The following is a 20,542-nucleotide window of genomic DNA, read 5'->3' as shown; positions in this document are numbered from 1 at the left end:
CCAGAACTTTTACTCTTAACTTTTCTACATTGCAGTATTGATACTTTTACTTACAGTAAGTAAGAAATGTGAATACCTTTTTCCACCAATGAGCAGTAGAGCCTCATAGCCTCTGCCTGATGACCAAAAGCTTAATATCTCCCTTATCCAAGGGGGAATTCCCCTTTAGGCTAGTGGTTAAAATGTTGGGTTTGAATCCCAGGTGTTTTAGGCATAAAACATTGGCATAAACATTGTCGTCTCTGTCTGATTTACAGGATAATAGATAATATTGCCCCCACAATCAGAGGTGGAAAAGAAAGGTAATCACATTTTGTAATTAAGTAAAAGTATCAATACTTTACTGTAGACGTATACTCCGTTACAAGTAAATGTCCAGAATTCAAAATGTATTTGAGTAAAAGTATGAAAGTATTGGCATCAAAATGTAGTTAAAGTACCAAAAGTAAAAGTACTAAATGTTTGAAAATAGCAGATCTACAAGCTCACAACGTGCAGTAAGGGCGATGTGACGCGTTGTGAGCTTGTAGATCGGCTATTTTCAAATAGCCAAGGTATACAATAGGGCTTAAGTGGGTTAATGTGTGTGAGTAAAAGTACAATATTTTGATCCGAGATGTAGTGGAGTAGAAGTAAAAGTATTGGAAATTGTAAATACGCAAGTAAAGTACAAATACCTAAAAAATTTACTTAAGTACATGTACTTAGTTACTTTACACCACTGCCCACAATTATGAATAAATGTCGACATGTTCTATTTTGATGGTAACGGTTGCATAATCACATAAACATGATTATTGGCACTTCGGTGATGCTTGGCTGTGCCTTATCTGTCGTGCCAATAACCTACCTTGGTAAAGCACTCCCTCTTGTGTAATGTTGCTTCACCCATGAAAACCAGGACAGCGTCTGTGTCATTTTAAATTTTAGCTATATACCTGTATAGCACATTGGTTGGCTATTCAAAAACAGCAGATATCCAAGCTCATAGCATGTAGATCTGCTTTTTTATTTTCTTTTTTAATCATGGAGATTTGTGCAAATCTCTGAAGATTATAATTTTTTTTGTCCCTGGAACAAAATATTTCAAGATGGAGGTCCGCGGCCAAATACATAATTTTGCGGGTCCTTGACATGACAAAGTTTGAGAACCACTGACATAGAAACATACGTTTTTTCAGAAAACCTGGGAAAATAAGCTTCACATAAGCAAGTGAAGACAGTGTGCAAGGATTTGCTCCTCTTCCAATGCGTTGGCCGTTCTCTCCCACACACCTGTTCTAGGTAGGTGTGCGAAACGAGGACTTCCTTTATATAGGCTACCAAGCTCTTCAAATTATGTGTGAAGAAGACTATTTCAAGTCTAGCATTTCCAGAGGTGAAGAAGACCCTTGAGCTTTTCTGTCTCGCCTCCACAATTATGTAAATGTCGTAAATCGTAATTTATTTTTGGGTTTTTGCAAAAATTATCATTTTTATCACAATGTTTTGACCACTTGACTTATCACTATGTAACATCAACAACACTTTCAAAGATGTAGCGGAGTAAATAAGCACAAAAAAGTATTGAAAATTGGAAATACTCAAGTAAAATAAAACAAAATACCTCAAAATTGCACTTAATTTAAACCTCAGCATCCGTATTGAGCGGAAAGCTTGTGAACAGACAGTTAATAATCTGCACGTCAAGGGATTTAGACATGGGCGTAAATCAAACACCCGCTATATAATAATTGAGTTATTCATGAAAATGGATGAGTCATGTCCCTTCTTAAGTTGTTTACAGCGCTGGGCTGATGTACAGTGAGGAGGATGAGGGCATGTTTTATTATAATTGAAAGTGCAGAGGGAGAATGGTGGGATTGTAATGTCTGAGGTTGCCAACGCCAATAGAACATCTGTGACTTTGTATTAAAGGACAATTCCAGGCTAAAACATTTGCCCCCCTTAATTTGCCTTTTATCATGATTGTTCCTACCTGGTTATTGATGCCCCTCTTCGGAGATCTCACGACCCTCCTCACGGTTAAAATGCGGCTAAATTTTGGCCGTCGTTCAAAAGTTCCTTTTTTTTCATGATTCGTCCTTTAATAGTTCCAAGTGCCGCAGCAGCCTGCTGTTAAACGCCCGACTTGCATTTCTCACTGAGAAATGGCCTGTGTTTACTTCGAGAGAGGAAGAGTGAAACACCTATGGTCACATAATTCTACAGGTCACAGGTTTCAGCATGGTTTCTTGACATTCAGTCTTGTGCTGTTGAATGAGCATTAGCTACAGTACGTAGCTACGAGGGTTTAGTCAGGGGTTTAACAGCAGGCTGCTGCGTCACTTGGAACTATTAACACTTTCCATGCCAGGGCCAAAATGGCCCAAGGTCCCTGTGCCAGGATTTTGTATGTTTTTCTTTACTATGCAATGAAAAAAAAAAGTTTTTTTTTTGTGTTTTCCCCCCCACAGAAACAGACACAGTTGTTGTGATTCAGTGGCAAAAATAATTTTGTCAATCAGACAAATGGTTCCAGAGATAGAGCTGAATGAATCAAAAAAAGTGTCCATCCACTAGAATGGACACACATTTTCTCAATCAGCTAAACGAGGGAGCCAACACACAAACCGAGAAAAGCATCTCTCTGATCTCAGGTCATTTTGACATCTTAAAAAAAAAAAAAAAAAATTGGCACTGACGGGTTTTGCGATGATTGTCTGTGGTATATTTAGCCGCATTTTAGCAAATTAAGGGGGGCATATATTTTAGCCTGGAATTGTCCTTTAAGACCTGCGGCCGATTCTAAATGTCTTCCAAATGTCTTCAGAAAACATTTTCTGAAAAACGCATGTACAGTGGTGATCAGTGGTGCGCTAACTTTTACATGTGAAGGACCCCGAAAATGATATGCATTTGGCTTCCAAACCCCATCTCAAAATATTTTGTTCCAGGGACCAGATGTTGGGCAGTGAATATCATGTCATAATGTTGACTGATATAGCAAATAAGTCAGCAAAGGAACAGCAACATATGCAGCCTGTAATGTTCACAGCTCCAGATGAGCAAATAAAAAGGGGGAGTGTGCACTAGCTCGCACACACACGCACGCACGCACGCACGCACGCACGCACGCACGCACGCACGCACGCACACACACACACACACACACACACACACACACACACACACACACACACACACACACACACACACACACACACACACACACACACACACACACACACACACACACACACACACACACGGCAGTATGGATCCCACTGTCACACAAAAGCACGGGTCCACACTCTTGGGGTTAAATTTACACTTGGGATAAAAGGGAGCTTTGACCCCGATTAAAGAATCTTCCATATTCTACGAACCATGAGAGAAAGAGAGAGAGGGGGGCAAAGATGGAAAGGGAGACAGAGACTGAGAGAGGGAGAGAGGGAAAGAGACAGAGACAGACAGACAGACAGACAGACAGACAGACAGACAGACAGACAGACAGACAGACAGACAGACAGACAGACAGACAGACAGACAGACCTACAGACTGAACAGAGGGAGAGCAGCATCTGTACTCTCTCCAGGTGTCTTTGAGCTGTAAATCCAGCAGTTCAGAGTGCCAGAGTGGAGGGCCTGCTATTCTGGGAGCCATCAATCTGCCAGAGCCCATCATGCCAGCCTGCCTGCCTGGCTGCCAAAGCCCCCAGAGTGGTGGCTTTCCCCTGGGGGAACAGCAGAGAGGCAGAGAGAAGGGCAGCTAGTGGACGCCAGGGACCAAACAGTGGCCACCTCTGGGGCCTAAAGGCTGGATGGCAGGAAGGTGGCATGTGTCTGGATTCAAGCACACATGCAGCACAAAAGGACTTTTTTGTAATCAAGGGAGAGGCAGACATATGAAAAGGTTTTGTGCACCACTGACCCCCAGAAGATAAAACTTGTGTTCAATAATTGGAAATGATTCAACATGTCGTTTCTGTTGTTCTAATATTTATCCCATGGACATAAACTCTAGATCACTTTTCAAATGTCAAATTATACCCGGCCATTTCCATTTGGCGTTCTAGGAAACTCAAGGATCTAAATATACCACTTAAGCAAAAATAACAAGAGAAAATTATGGCCACCAGGCCCCGGATAGGCCCCCTTAAAAGGGAGTCATTCTCAAAACTGGCAACGCATGCAGCTGCCCACCCAGTTCAGCATGACTCATTTGAGCCTTGTAATCCGTAGTTATCTAATTTTTGTGAGACACATAGTGAGACACGAAAGAGGAGAAATAGACGATTCTGTGAAAAAGATAAACACCAGGTGGTCAAAAGCCCTTGGCAGTGTGGACCTAGGACAAAATGATAAGATTTGGAAGCTTGTGAAATGTGATATTGTGCATAATGTTAAAGCCAGGTAAAAGTAACTTTAAGTTTATTTTGACACCAGTAAATGTACTTTTACCCCAAGTACATTTTGAATACCAGAGCTTTAGTATTTCTACATGGTGGTATTGATACGTTTACTCAGGTAAAAAAAAAAAAGTGAGTACTTCTTCCACCACTGGCGAGAGGGCATAAACATGCACAATAACAACACCAGTCTATAAATAATAGCAGTCTCCTGCAGTCATGCTCCATGGAGAACAGTGGATCCGCAGGCCCCTATGGGTCTGCAATCAGCATCCATGGCAGCCTCCCAGAGGTAAACAACCTTCAACCTGCCACCGCACACGGTCGATGTGAGTTCCTCTCTAAATAAAGCCCTGGGCCTGGCACTCACTGCAGTGTGACCCACCAAGTTAACTACTGGAGTGGGACTCTGTGACCTGGAGGCCACCAGTGGGATATTCCACACACTGGCTACAGTATAATGACACCACATACTGTACTGTAGTATAAAGAATGTGTGGTTTGTATGGGAGTTATGGTCATTGCTTCTTTCTCTCTCTCTCTCTCTCTCTCTGAGTTTCTGCTGGACTACATTTTGGGGAAAAAAAGTAGTAGGTTCAGTTGTCTCGCATGGCCAGACGATAAGAGATCTCCGCCTACTGATGCGTCTGGGGGAAAATCTGAATGCAATGGATGGCCATGGGCTGAGAGAACCATCGGTAACAAACCAATGCTTTGAAAACCAATCCTGAAACTACTGTATTCCATTATGAAGGACTGCTTTAGCCACTAACACCCTCTCGGCCAGTGGTTCTCAAACATTTTCATGTCAAATGATTATATATTTGGCCACGGTTTTGTAGCAGGGACCCAGAATAGAAGATTTGTGTTGTTAAATTATTCAAAACGTTTCCAAAAATGTTGAGATTTTTCAAAGACTTTCAATAATAACCGATGCAAAGCTCACAGTGAGGTACAAATAGCCAATTTGTCCAAGTATAAATGGACATTTTACTGAGGACCCCCTGGAACCCTAGCCTGATAAACCATCCCGGTCGCGTGAATTCACATTTTCACACAACCAATACTCCCCAGAATGTGGATGCTGGGGTTAAAGTGGTTAAAGTCTTTGCATTTGTTCTGCAATTAGGGCTGTCCTTACTGATGATTAATTGTCACAAACATAATTGTGATTAACAATTTAATTGTGTTTTTGGCTTTGACTGTTGCACATAATGATGCAAATGACATTTGATTGGATTTCAGGCTTCGTAAACAAAATGATCTCATGGCAGACATATTAAATAACTTTATGCTCTAGTTTAAATAATGTGTAAAAAAGTACAACTAGACAATCTACAAGCTCACAATGTGTCACGATTTCCGTTTTCAACACATCAACCATTATGACGATAATGCTAAATAATTGCGATTAATTCAAATCATTGCTAATTGACATAAGGCGATTGTACATCATTGTAAAAGGCCTATCTGCAACAGGCCTAGTATAGTTATTTTTATTTTATTTCAGATGTCACCAGACATAGGAGGCGGATATTTGTGATCTGGAGCAATGCGACGTATTGTGAGCTCGTAGATCTGTGAGCTTGTAGATCTGCTATTTTCAAATATTTGTATACATTTTGAACACTTAATGAGGATAATGAGTACTTTTACTTGCAACGGAGTATGGTGCCCTCCACACTAGGTGCGGTTGCCGTCGGGGCTGACGCTAGGGTCAGCGGTGGCCGCACCGCGGTGAGACACAAACACACTCGCTCAGTGAGTAAACGCCGTGCGGTATTTCACAAAGATGAACACAATCCATCTCTCACCGCCCGCGTACGCATGCACAAAGAGCACGCTCGCGGGGGATTTCACGGGACCGCACCCGCTCGCCTCGCCGCCCCAAAACGTCGCTGCGCGGCCGAAAAAGCCACCCGCCTCTCATTGAAAATGAATTGCTAGGAGGCGGTGACCGTGTCTAGTGTGGAGGGCACCTTAGTCTGCATTGCAGTATTGAATACTTTTACTTTAGTAAAACGTTTGAGTACTTTTTCCACCACTGGTGTCGAGGGAGCCAGAAGTGCATCCCTCTGAAAGCAGGTCCGATCCTAAAGAAGATGATCCGTTTTTATATCGCCGGCACAGCACATGAGGGAATAGGCCTACTGAGGAAGAAGTGGATGATGGTGGACAGTTCCAGTTTAATTTTGAAGTATATACGACTTGGCCAAAGGAAACCTTAAATAAGAACAGAACAAACACAAGACTGCAAGATGTCCCAGCCAGTGTCCATGATTTTCCAACACACAGACCCAGGCACCCAGCAATATAACGCTACTCGGGCAGAAACCTTGTATCTCCACAGAAACCTTGTATCTCCATATTTCCCCGTAAATTAATGCACTACTTCAGGGGTCTTCAACGTTTTCAGGCCAAAGACCCCTTAGTTGAGAGAGAGATGAAGCAGGGACCCACACAACCTGTTCATAGATTCCATACAGTTTCATTGTTTGACAGCACAATCATCAGTGTATTTTGGATTCATGTCAATTTGTGATTCCAGATATTTAACCACTTGAACTGTCGATACGTAATAAACTTGACCTTTCACTCTGTACTTAGTCTGCTCTTTTTCCCCTCTACACCAAACCTCTTTGCCGAAAATAGCCAATCTAACCTCACAACGCCTCGCAGCCCACTGGTTAAGTTAACCAGGGACACACATACTGTTAAGTGTACAGTATGTGTGTGTTTTATAAATATTAAACCAATTAAAATGATTATCGAGTGCTTGTGACTAATTAATAACTGAACTGGATCCATTAGTATGCAGTTTTTTCCCCCCATTTTCAGAAAAGTTATGGTTTTGGACATACAAGGTTTCCAGCCGATAGTAACTATATATTATTTGTGTTTTTTTGTTCTTTTTTTTGTAAATATACGCCCTACTTGATCATACTCACAAAAGCATCAAAAGTAGCAGAATAGCAGATCCACAAGCGTCACGATTCAAGCTTGTACATCTGCTACTTTTGATGTTTTTACCTTTATCCTTAGAATCGTAAGAGTTTTGGACATACAAGGTTTCCCCAACAGAGACAATAATGCTGAAATACCTTTAAAGCAATGTCAACTCTCCAGTGGGGGCGAGAAAAAGAAATAGATTTATTACTGTCTTGACTGGCCCCCTCGGTGCTAAAATTAGCGGCAAAGCACCTCGGAGAAGCAAGTGGCACGCGTCTCCCTCGGTGGCGCCCCCCGTTGACACGCCGCTGAAGCTCTTGCTACAGTAATTGTTTAACCAATTTAAGCCTAGAGTTATTGAATGCTTTAACCAGTGAAAAATAGCAGATATACAAGCTCACAGCGCGGCACCGAGTACCGCGCTGCGAGCTTGTAGATCTGCTATTTTTGAAAAAGTCGTGTAAATGTGTGCAAATCTTTGAATATATGTATTTTCAAAGCTAATGTTTGTAACTCAAATTTTGCATATTCTGGGTGGTCCCTGGAACTAAATATTTTGAGATGGGGGGTTCGTGGCCAAATAAATATCAGTTTGGGGGAAAAGGTTTGAGAACCACTGACATAGTAATCTCTCAAGAACAGACTAACTGAGCTCCAGTTAAGTGAAAAGAACCTTTTCTTTGATGATGGCCAGCCAGACTGCTGACATAGAAACGTAAGGTTTTCAAAAAACCTTTAGAAGGATTCAAAAGACACTTACAGAATCGGGTCAAAATTATAATTTTCACGTTTTTAAAAAAAATAGCAGATCTACAAGCTCGCGGCGCGGCACTCGGTGCCGTGCTGCGAGCTTGTATATCTGCTATTTTTCAATAGTTAAAGCATAATATAATGATACACTATAATGTGTACCCGTTCTGTATGAGTTAAGGTCTGCAGGGAAATATGAGAGGCGAGGAGAGAGGGGAAGAGAGGACACTGTTGGAGCGGCAGGGAAGAGATGAGGCTCTCGGAGGCGCTGGGCACGCACCGACTGTGTGTTTGAGGGGGTTTAATAGACGCAGGGGGTTAGACGCAGGTAGCTCTACAATGGTTTTCAATGTAGGGGCCGCGCCTTTGGAAAGGATATCTCTTGTCTCTGTCGGGTGGAAACCTCGTCCAAAACTCTTACTTTTCAGGAATTAAATTCAAGAACATCAAAAGCAGTCGGTCCACAAGCTGACAGTTTGACGTGTTTGTTTTTTTTTTTTTTTTTTAAGGGCAACTGTCGTATAATCGCAATATTACACTTGAGGGTCGTGCCATATCGTGGTTATTAGCACTTCAGCCCTGCCTACAGAACTTGCCTGTCGGCTTGTTCCTGCAGCAAGCCTGGCGTGCCAATAACCACGGTAATATTGCTTAAGTACACCACATGAGATACAGAGATCTCCCTATATGGGCATACAATGGACACAGATAGACAGATATCTCCATATACTGTATGGGCATAGAGATTTCCATATATGGGCATAAAATGGACGCAGAATCACTAAGATCTCCACATACGGGCCCGACAGACAGATATAGAGATCTCCATTTATGGGCATAAAATGGAAGCAGACAGACAGATATCTCCATATATGGGCATAAATAAACACAGGCAAACAGATGGTCAAAACTATGACAACAGTGGTTGCATTAAAGGGCGGGGCATTCATTCCCTATTTACATCGTTCCCGAGTTGGCCAGGTTGCCGACCGAGCTTCGAGTGTTTTAAAGGCCATTTCTAAAAGGCGGGCCCGCAGCCTGAGGCTAGGGCTATAATAACGGGGGTCATTGGCATGGAACAGTTTCGGGAGAACCTCTGCTCGAGGCTTTCAGTGTTTACTCCTAGCTCTCCCTCTCTCAGTCTCTCTTCATCTCCTGTGGTCTCTCCCCTGCACCCTCGCTTGTCAAACTCTTGGCACGTACGGCATGTGTTGTCAACTTGTCCCCACTTACGCAGATGACACTGTATTGACTGACAGGCTTTATTTGGAGGCCTGGCCACCGACACACTGCTGGCAGGTAAGGTTGTTTACCTCTGGGGGGGGGGCTGCCGTTTTCCTCATTATTTCCCAAAATCAACACACACACAGTGTGTTATGGAAAACATTTCTTTTTCTCCATTCATTTTGAACAGACAAACATCATCACAACAGGGACCAGCAGCCTGGCTTGCTACACCAAGCCTCCCAAGCCCCCACCAGGGCAATCAGGATCAGAATTCAGTTTTTATTGTCGCTTCCACAATGCACGCTAGTCGCTAGGCACACAAGGGAGCAAAATACCACTCTCTGCAACTCAGGGTGCATGCTTGTCACAACAGAGCCCTTAAAAAGAGGCAAAGCCATTTATAAAACATTAAAAAGTATAAATAATAGCCTCTCGAATCTCAGAGAACGGACAGCGGTAGCTCCATGGCTCAACTTAGAAGCAGGGACATATTGAGGCTAAATATCTCATTTGCTATGAATCTCCAGCAGCCAGCGACCTCCGTCCTTATTTATCCTCAAATAACACAGCTTGTTTGCAGGTTCTCCTAGCCTGACACTCAGCCTGAATTGACATTTCGTTTCACTCCATTATTCAGTCTGAAAGTGCTTCCCTCCAGAGCTGTTTCTGGGATGGGCGTTGCCAAAGAGGCAGTCTTCTGCGATTGGTTCACCGTCTGACCAACACAAGAGTAGCAAAGCAGTTGACGTAGTGTTGTTATGTGTAGCTGGCTATTGGCTAGCCTGTTGCTTGCTAGTGCTACTTGCTAACCAAAGAAACAGCAGGAATAGGAGCACAACAAATTAGTAATCAAACACAACATAACATGTCTGCTACTGATGTTTCATAGCAAGACCGATACGATCGCATTTTACCGTGACGCGATGTGTGCGGTCCAGTTCGGCGGCGGCGAATCGCACATGAGTTCTGGGAAAACCCCACCCACGCTGATCACAAGACGTACGGATTTCCAAACGAGGAAAACCTCTTCAGTGAGAGCAACACCAGACTCCCTGAATCGCCAAAACAACATTTTAAAGGGGTGTGGCTAGCGATTCAGGGTCTGAACCAAGGTTCTCCCATACTGATAGCATCACTGGGCAATGTGCGCACGGAACTCGTGCAGTGGTCGGGGAATCCGTGTGTTCAGGCACATGCACACATAGACATCAAAGGGGGCCCCTGCCCTGTTATCCGTCTGTAAAAAGTGCCCTTTCCAGATCATAAATGCACTATGGTGAAACTATGTTGAAAGAAATGCAAATGCCTCCTTTCCATGCCATACCTAAAGGCAGCATTCAAGAGAATTTGCCCCGTCCAAACTCTCCTGAACTTGAATGCAGGATCTTATGTTGAAAGAATTGCCCTCTCTTTGTAGAAATCCATGCCGTTACGTCACATCTCCAGTATTGACTTGATTATGCTTAGTTCAATGTGGTATTACGCAACGGAAATAGCCGACTTCCAAGCTCATGCTATGACGCGTTGTGAGCTTGGAGGTCGGCTATTTTCACCAAAGGGCCCTTTTAGAAATGTTAGCCCCTGCCTCTCTAACATTCTCTGCACGTCCCTACCCGTGTTTGTAATAAAATATCCATACATGTCATACCTCATACGTATCCCGATTCCCTCCCTGTATACAGTATGTGGTTGGAAGTAGTCTACGTGCTCTTCTTTTGATAATAGATTGTGGGGTCGAGTGTTTACTACCAGTTTACATAAAGCTCACAGCAGAACATCTTCCCCCATCTACCTGCGCGTTTTGACACAGGAGTGAAAATGTTAGCACTCACTCGCGGTCTCAACAATTGAGAAAGTGTGGCGCTCATGCGTAATGCAGGTTGAAATCACACATATTAGAACATAAAAACCCCTTCTGGATTGCAGCTTTCACTCGGAGAGTGTGAAAACACCTAATGACCGACATTACCACTAATGAGGGAATGTTAAAAACATAACTGTTTGGCCTGTAATTATTTCACTGCCCTCGGCCGACGATGAAGGCTGTTTGCATCGCTGTGAAACCCACATGCAGCTGTTACGGAGGCGGAAGCGTGGAGCAGCGCCTCTGCTCGAGTACATTCATTAAGGAATCACGCCTGACCTTTCAAATCGCCGTTATCGGGCAGAAACCGCGTATGTACAAAACCGTCTACAATCTACAATGCGACGTGCCGTGAGATTGTAGATGGGATATTTTCACACATTTTGTGCATCACTCTTGTATGATGAAGTATAGGGCCTTAATTTACGGAGAGAAACAACAAACACATAAAAACATACAAGGTTACAAATTATTCTTCATCATCCATACTAATTAAATCTTGAACTGTACTCTTACAGGATGTTTGTGGTTTAAGTTTTACGATTAAACGTTCTTTTTAATTAAACAAAAGTTATTTCTGATACAATCTTTCACTGGTATATTTTTCCCTTGCTTTGGAATAGTACATATGTTTTATCATGCCAAAAGAGCTCCTTTGAATTAAATCGAATTGAATTGAATTTAATTAAATATACTTTTGACAACTTTAGTAAACATATTTTTTGACACACCAAAATGAAGCGATACTTCCATGCTTTTGTTTAGCTTCAATCTGGGGATCAGATCTTCAACACTGTAATGACAATGGAGCTAAGAACTGTAAAAGTTAGACAATTATGACTACCAGTAACAAAGGTGACACTTTGTCCGACAGGATCATTTCTCTTGCGTTAAGATCTTTCTAAGAGTCCTCACAGTGACGTGATCCAATATTATTATAATCCAGTGACTGTCTGGAAGTGGTTGGATTAATAATTGTAATCTTTTAATACTACAGTGCCAGGCTATGCGAGCCATGCTGGGCCTAGCAGGGTGACCCCCATCTGACCCCCTTCTGAAAATGTTTCGTGCCAGGGGACTCCAAAAGAGAAGATTAAATCTTGTGTTAAGAAATTCAAAATGCAGAAAAATCTTGAAAGTGTGTTTTTCACTTTCAAGATTAAAAAATGATAAAATAATCATAGATGTACAACTTGCAGCGCAGCACAAAGTGGCATGCCATGAGCTTGTAGATTTGATATTTTTGAACAGCCAACCTAATTTGATAAAGTGGTTAAAATGATTTTGATGCTACATTAACACACACACACACACACACACACACACACACACACACACACACACACACACACACACACACACACACACACACACACACACACACACACACACACACACACACACACACACACACACACACACACACACACACACACACACACACACACACACACACACACACACACACACACACAGAACCACTGAGAACCAGCTGTGCTTCGACTTAAGGACTAGAATGGAAACAAGGCCGGATTTTATTGTGTCCCTGCTTCATCTGTCTCTCAGCTAAGCTCAGGGTCCTTGGGCTGAAGAGAAAAGAACACTGAAGGCCCCTGCATGATCTGAACAGCCCTGTAGCGAGTTTACAACCAAGGCTGAGAAGGGCTTAAATGTTTCATGGGTACGGATTTATGCCCACGCTGGACTGATAAAAAAAGAAAGTATTGTCCCTGTCAGGGGTGTCGCACCAAATTCTGGGCCCTGGGTACATGGATTCACTGTGGGGCCCCTGTGCTTTAACTATTGAAAAATAGCAGATATACAAGCTCACAGCGCGGCACCGAGTGCCGCGCTGCGAGCTTGTAGATCTGCTATATTTGGAAAATCATGAAAATCTTTGAATATTTCAAATCCTTCTAAGGTTTTTTGAAAAATCTATGTTTCGATGTCAGTGGAGCTCAAACCTTTTCAAGGGAAGGACCCCCAAGATGACATGTATTTGGCCACGGACCCCATCTCAAAATATTTAGTTCCAGGGAACCCCCCAGAAGCAAAATTTGAGTTACAAATGTTCGCTTAAAAAATACATATATTCAAAGATTTGCACACATTTTCACGACTTTTCAAAAATAGCAGATCTACAAGATCGCAGCGCGGCACTCGGTGCCGCGCTGTGAGTTTGTACATCTGCTATTTTTCAATAGCTAAAGTATAAAATAATTAAGGCCCCTCCACCACCTTGGGCCCTAGTAACTCAGTCCCACTTTCTTACCCCTTGTGACGCCCCTGGTCCATGTGATTGTCACAGCGGGGACTCTGTAGAGGGACAGAGGCCATTACAGAGCCTCTGTGTGCCCTCGAGGCTGTGCTCATGAAAGCCCTAACAAGTGCGTGTACTCGAGATATGTCACGAGTTTGATTGTTCCATCATATATTTATTCTCACTTAGATGTTCTTTTCTCTTTTCATGTCCCCCCCTTTTATTCGTTGTGTCGTACTTTCCACTGTTCCTGCTACTCAAGCTACAGTTCAGATATCGTCGGGTGAAAATGTCCAAAAACGTTCGTTTTGAATTTATAATTTTTAAAATTATTTAAACTAGTGAAAACAGCCGATCTACAAGCACACAACGCCTCGCACCTGCTGTTTTCACTACTTTTGTGCGACGGCCTTGTATGATTTGTGAAAGAACGTACAAATTTGGAGATACGAGATTTCCAGCCGACAACGACGATATACTAGTGTTGTTGCTGCTCTTATACCACCATTATTACTGGGGTTGGTGTGGGCCAGACAGTAGCCTCCCGCGGGCCGCAAATGGCCCGCGGGCCGCCTATTGGGGAACCCTGGCCTATACCGACTGGCTTCATTCTGGGAGCCGGCGCACGGCAATCCCTTGGGTCCTAGACGTCATGCACGCACAACGTGCACGCCGAGCCACGTCACGGTCCTCGGCGTGCGAAAGAAAGACAGACGGCTTATCCCATCCTACACAGTCCAGCAGCATAGGGTTACGAGCGGGCAGGGGTGTCACAAGGGGGGAGGGGAAGTGGGACTGAGTTACTAGGGCCCAAGGTGGAGGGGCCTGGAATTATTTGTAGATCTGCTGTTTTTTGAAACGCCGAGAAAATGTGTACAAATATTTGAATATATGTATTTTTAAGCAAACATTTGTAACTCAAATTTTGCTTCTGGAACAAAATATTTTGACATTGGGGTCCGTGGCCAAATACATATCATTTTGGGGGTCCTTCACGTGGCAAAGTTTGAGCACCACTGACATAGAAAAAAAAAAAAAAAGGAAGAATTTGAAATATTCCAAGACTTGAATTTTCACGATTTTTCAAAAATATCAGATCTACAAGCTTGCAGCGTGGCACTCGGTGCCGCGCTGTGAGCTTGTATATCTGCTATTTTTCAATAGTTAAAGCACAAAATGTGAGTGAATCCTTGTACCCAGGGCCCAGAATTTGCTGTGACACCCCTGCGAGCGGGGCTGAGAAAATGGTTCCATGGTTTGGATTTGTGCCCAAGCTGCCCAGATAAGGAAACAGGATTTGTGTGTGTGGTTGTCACAATGTCACAGCAAGGCTCTGTACAGGGACAGAGGTCATTTAGAGCCGCCATGGGCCCTCAAAGCTGTGTTCATGAAAGGCCTGTTACAAGTGCAGCATGTTCGTTGGATGTCACAAGTTCAAGTGCCTCATCAAACGATGGATTCTACATACATTTCTCTCTCCCGATCCCCCCATCGCTCTCTGTGTCATTCTTCCCACTCTTATCCTAAATGAATACAGTAAGTACTGTACTTCAGTATAATAGCATAAAATAAAGTACTTCTACTCTATGTTTGTATTAATATTTTATACTTGTACTCCACTACATCTCATTGGCAAATATTGTATTTTACTCCACTACAGTTATTTGACAGCTTCAGTTACTAGCTCGCAGATGTCGTTTTTGAACATATTTCCCAATTTTGAAACTTCAGTCTAAACATCATTCCCTAACCAACCATAAAACAACATTTTTTCTTGTGAGCATGCAAATTGTCCTCACAAATCTCCTCAAATTCGGTGTACCAGTGGGGACATTTGGCCCTCACAAGTATACAGTAGCGAGCACGCACACGCACACGCACACACGCACACACACATACACACACACACACACACACACACACACACACACACACACACACACACACACACACACACACACACACACACACACACACACACAGAGTGGGTTGGCTGGAGAGAGGAGGCTCACAGTGCAGCCTCCAGGGATGAGGGAGGCCTGCAGGGCCATGTGCCTCCACCCAGTGAGACACTGGAACAGACAGCAATGTTCCATTTACCTGACTGGCTGTATATGGGTGAGTGGGTGGCTGGGTGAGGGAGGGAGGGAGGGAGGGAGGGAGAGAACAACTTCTTCTAAGACAGAGTCATGGCAAGGAGAAAGTCTCCAAATAGGACTACAACTTTTACATTTCAAGGACTCCTATAACACTGAGAGTGTCCATTTGTACACTCTCAGAGTTACAGACCTGTACCAGTCAATTTGGTTCCATTTGTACACTCTCAGAGTTACAGACCTGTAAGGGTCCATTTGTACACTCTCAGAGTTACAGACCTGTAAGATCGCAATGTGTTTCGAGCTTGTAGATCTGCTACTTTTGATGCTTTTGTGTGACTGTAGTGTGATCTAACAAGTCACTAAACAAGGATCTAACTCGTTCTCCTGCTATACCATCAACATGTGGAACGCCCTTCCACAAGCCTTAAAGGAGAGCAAATCCCTAGCCTCCTTCAAAATTGGTTTGAAAAGTCACCTTCAGACAGCTGCTACCCGTGACTTGTAAATAGACTAAGCCCCCATGCTCCCCCCCCCCCCCCTTTTCTTTTTTTTCTGCATTTGTATTTGATGTTATGCTTTTGAAACTGATATTATCCTAGATAAAGTACTATGTTCTATCCGTCTGTCTTTCAATGTTATATGAGATACTTAAAGTGTGGTTCCTGTGGAAATAAGCCTCGGCTTTCTAGGATCTCCTTTTAGTTGACCTTGTACCAGTGATTTGTACTGTCATGAAACTGTACTTTTTTCTATTGCAAACTTCTAATAAATTCTTCACTCAACACAGCTTGGAACGTAGAGCTGTCACCGGGTGCAGAGTTGGCGCTGTTTGGAGTTGTACGTGATCACCAAATTAGAGGAAGTGGAATAAAGCAATGTCTTGCATTTGCCTCTCTATTAGCAAGAAGGAGGATTTTATTGGAGTGGAAATCATCTTTAGCCCCTAAAGCATCGATATGGCTTAAAGACCCCATGATGTATATAAACTTGGAGAAAATCAAATTCAATTTAAGGGGATCACCAAAGAAATTTGATCTGGTGTGGGGTCCTATGATTTAATATATAACTAAATTAAAGACATTGCAGCTGCCAGCTCTGACACAGGGACAAGCTCCAAGCTAAGGTCATAGCCTACTTTAACTTTAATAATTATTATTATTTTTATTTTTTTTACTATCTGGTATTGTTTATTTCCATGTGCTTAAATACACCATATCTGTGTCATATGGGGTGTGCCAGGAGGAATAACAAGGGTAAATGAGAGGGAAAGGAAAAAAAAATGTCTGTATTGTCTGTATTGTTTGTAATATGTTGTATGTTGTATATGGTATGTTGAAAGTGCACAGAAAAAAAAACAAAAAAAACTTCTTGACACCCTATAAATTACAATTGCTTATTGTATTCATGTCAAAAAGTAATAAAGAAAAAAAAATCTTCAATCAATCAATCAATCAATCAATCAATCAATCAATCAAGTAGGACGTTAATCGAAGCACAAAAAGTTCGATTTTAGGAGGTTTCTGCTTGACAGCAAGGAGATGAACACCCAGCCCACACCAACACATCGTTGTTGTCAGGTGGAAACCTGAGGCCCAAAACTGTTCTTTTTGTATCATTTAAAAAAAACATTTAAAATAGTGAAAATAGCCGATCTACAAACATACAACGCCTCGCACCGCGACTGTGCGAAAGTCTTTTATGATGAAGCAGGGCTTTACTTTACAGGGGAAAAATATATATACAAATTTGAAGGTTTCTGCCCTGATTATGACCTTGAACTTTGTGAACCAAAGCTGCAATATCTCTTCAGGACCGCTCCAGGAAAGACAGTAGAGCAGGGTTCCCCAATAGGCGGCCCGCGCGCCATTTGCGGCCCGCGGGGGGCTACTGTCTGGCCCCCACCAACCCCAGTAATAATGGTGGTATAAGAGCAGCAACAACACTAGTATATCGTCGTTGTCGGGTGGAAATGTCGTATCTCCAAATTTGTACGTTCTTTCGCAAATCATACAAGGCCGTCGCACAAAAGTAGTGAAAACAGCAGATCTACAAGCACACAACGCCTCGCACCGCGAGGCGTTGTGTGCTTGTAGATCGGCTGTTTTCACAAGTTTAAATCATTTTTAAAATGATAAATTCAAAACTAACGGTTTTGGACATACAAGATTTTCACCCAACGACGACGAAAACTGTCGCTGGAGTAGTGGGAACGCCACCGTTGCCCCCTGCAATGTTGTGGCCCTCGGCTTGGTACCCGAGACATAATTCGGCCCTTGGGGAAAACTAATTGGGGAACCCTGCAGTAGAGGGACAGTTTCAGGAAAGTATATCAACAAGTTATCTCGCCAGCACACACACACGCACGCACATGCAGACACACACGCACGCACGCACACACACACACACACACAGCGATGTCTTACCAGTGCAGATGAAGAACTTGGACTCTCCGACACTCAACTCCACCTTGTTCAAGGATATGGACACCTGAAGGACAGCTGTCACAATGAGAGAGAGAGGGGAGGGAGGGAGGGAGGGAGGGAGGGGGAGAAACAAATCACATTATTACCACAGCAAAGATTCTTGAATGTCAGTAGTAGGTGAGTCATTCTAAGAGAAAATATGGCCTAACCCCAAAAAAATTGATACAAAAGGTTTTTCAATGGATTCTGGTAGCATTGGGCATGCTAAATAACATACTCAAAATCTACCAAAATCTACCTCCCCGAAAGCCGCCATTTTCAAGATGGCGTCCCAGATGGTTGCGGGGAGTTTAAAATGGCTATATCTCGAATGGAAAAAATGTTTCAAATGCTTTTTCAACTGATTCTGGTACCTCTGGACATGCTTGAGAACATACTAAAGAGTTACAAAATTACACCTTCCAGAAAGGCTTCATTTTCAAGATGGCGCGTCCATGATGGTTGCTGGTAGCTTATAATGCTTATAACCTGGGATTTATATGTAAAAAATCATAACAATTATGCACTTGGTGACTAGTTTTAGATTGTTGGCATGGTGTTAAGTATGGGCATAAGGCCTTCAAAAAAGATAGCAAACAAGTTGGGCTCACCCCCTAGTGGTCTGTTTGCAATGAATCCGATATTAAATAGGTCAGTATATGGTTGAAACCCCAAATAATTGATGGAAGAGAATTTTCAATGGATTCTCTATGCTAAATCACATACTAAAAGCTTAGGGGGAAAAAAACGACTGGAAATGCATACTTTTCAAGATGGCACATATTCCCTCCCAATTTATATGCATTTTAAGCTCCCATGGACGCCATCATGAAGATTATGCCTTTTCAGTGGTTTGTTTGTCCTAAGCTTTTAGGATGTTATTTAGCATACCTAATAGTAACAGAATCAATTGAAAAATCTCTTCCATCAATTATTTGGGGTTTCAACCATGTATAAACCTATTTAATAATAGATTAATCTCAAACAGACCACTAGGGGGCTAGCCCAAATTGTTGCCGATGGTTTTTGAAAACCTTATGTCCGTACCCAACACCATGCCAAAAGTCAAAAACGTGTCACCAAGTGCATAATTGTTATGATTTTTTTACATATTAAATCCCAGTTTATAGGCATTTAAAGCTCCTGCAGCCATCGTGGACGCCAGTCACGCGCCATCTTGAAAATGAAGCCTTTCTGGAAGGAATATTTTCCTCTATTTTTAGTATGCTCTAAAGAATGTCCAGAGGTACCAGAATCAGTTGACAAAATATTAGCAAAATCTTTTCTATTCGAGATATAGCCATTTTAAGCTCCCCATAGTCAACTCGGACGCCATTTTGAAAATGGCGGCTTTCGGGGTGGTAGATTTTGGTAGATTTTGAGTATGTTATTTAGCACACCCAATACTACCAGAATCCATTGAAAAACCTTTTGTATCAATTTTTTTGGGGTTAAACCTTATATTGACTCACCTATAGGCTAGTATGAGTAACATGGATGGATGATTTTATTTTGTCAAGTGTACAACGAGATGATCTGGACGGCATCAATCCAATGCAAAAAAAGAGCGATAGAATGTATAGATGTTAGTATAAACTGTAAGTATAATGAACCAAAATCACACCAGTGTGAAGTGAGCGGTGCTCACATCACACTTCACACTAGAAAATACCGTTCCTGAAGAATTCCATCTTATTTATGTCATAAATTGTGATATCACGTCAAGCTTGACCAATCCTCAAATCTTTATATTGTCTGGGGGGAAATCGCAGACCTCTCCATTCTGCAATTGTCTCCATTCCTGGGAAATCAAGTAGCCTACGTATTTCACTCGCTGCTCTACCGCTCAATAAAAAAAAAGTCAGTCTGAGGAGGAGGATGTTATTTTTTTCTTGATTACTGTTTATATATTTTTGAACATTAATTACTTAGTTTTCAGGGACTTGATTTTATTTGTGTAAAGGGCGGTAGAAAGACGCAAGCACGCACGCACGCACGCACGCACGCACGCACGCACGCACGCACGCACGCACCTGATTTGTTTGGATCTCCTCAGAGGAAGACCGCACGCAGACTGAATGAAATGCCTACAATTCGTCGTTGTCGGGTGGAAACCTTGTATGTCCAAAACCGTTTGTTTTGTATTTATCATTTTGAAAATGATTTAAACTAGTGAAAATAGCCGATCTACAAGCACACAACGCCTCGCACGAGGCGTTGTGTGCTTGTAGATCTGCTATTTTCACCAAGTTTGTGCGACAGTCTTGCATGATGAAGCAGGGCTTTGCTTTACGAAAAAACATACACAGATTTCAAACTTGGAGATACAAGGTTAGTGCCCGACAGTGACAAATTGCTTTCATTGTTTTTTCTGGCACCGTTTGACCCCTTATAGAAAGCGGAGTACATCTGACGCTGCATGTTATGCTGAATCCTTGAAAATAATTGTAAAGGATTTCAATGAATAATTGATCTCTCTGCACACAGGATTGATCAAGTAAATTGCTAGCAAGGAGCACCCTTGGGTAAAGTTTATCTCA

The 20,542-nt window shown here is 42.5% G+C and overlaps 1 protein-coding gene across 1 annotated transcript in view; it reads right to left on the bottom strand.

Moving 5' to 3' along the window:
• LOC308297896 (neural cell adhesion molecule 2-like) overlaps nt 1-18,386 on the bottom strand; it is a gene marked incomplete at both ends in the record, with an annotated part of 168,699 nt that extends 150,313 nt beyond the window's left edge. Inside the window, 2 exons of the mRNA XM_080741460.1 lie at nt 17,964-18,038; nt 18,377-18,386. Of these exons, the coding sequence (XP_080597586.1) occupies nt 17,964-18,038; nt 18,377-18,386 (85 nt within the window). The remainder of the gene's footprint in view (nt 1-17,963; nt 18,039-18,376) is intronic.
• Between the last annotated feature and the right edge of the window lie 2,156 nt (nt 18,387-20,542).

Source organism: Nannobrachium achirus (genome assembly GCF_963921795.1).
Source record: "Nannobrachium achirus genome assembly, chromosome: 14".
NCBI classification, from domain to species: domain Eukaryota; kingdom Metazoa; phylum Chordata; class Actinopteri; order Myctophiformes; family Myctophidae; genus Nannobrachium; species Nannobrachium achirus.
The sequence above is the reverse complement of the archived record's forward strand: the minus strand, read 5'-3'. Positions and strand labels throughout refer to the sequence as shown.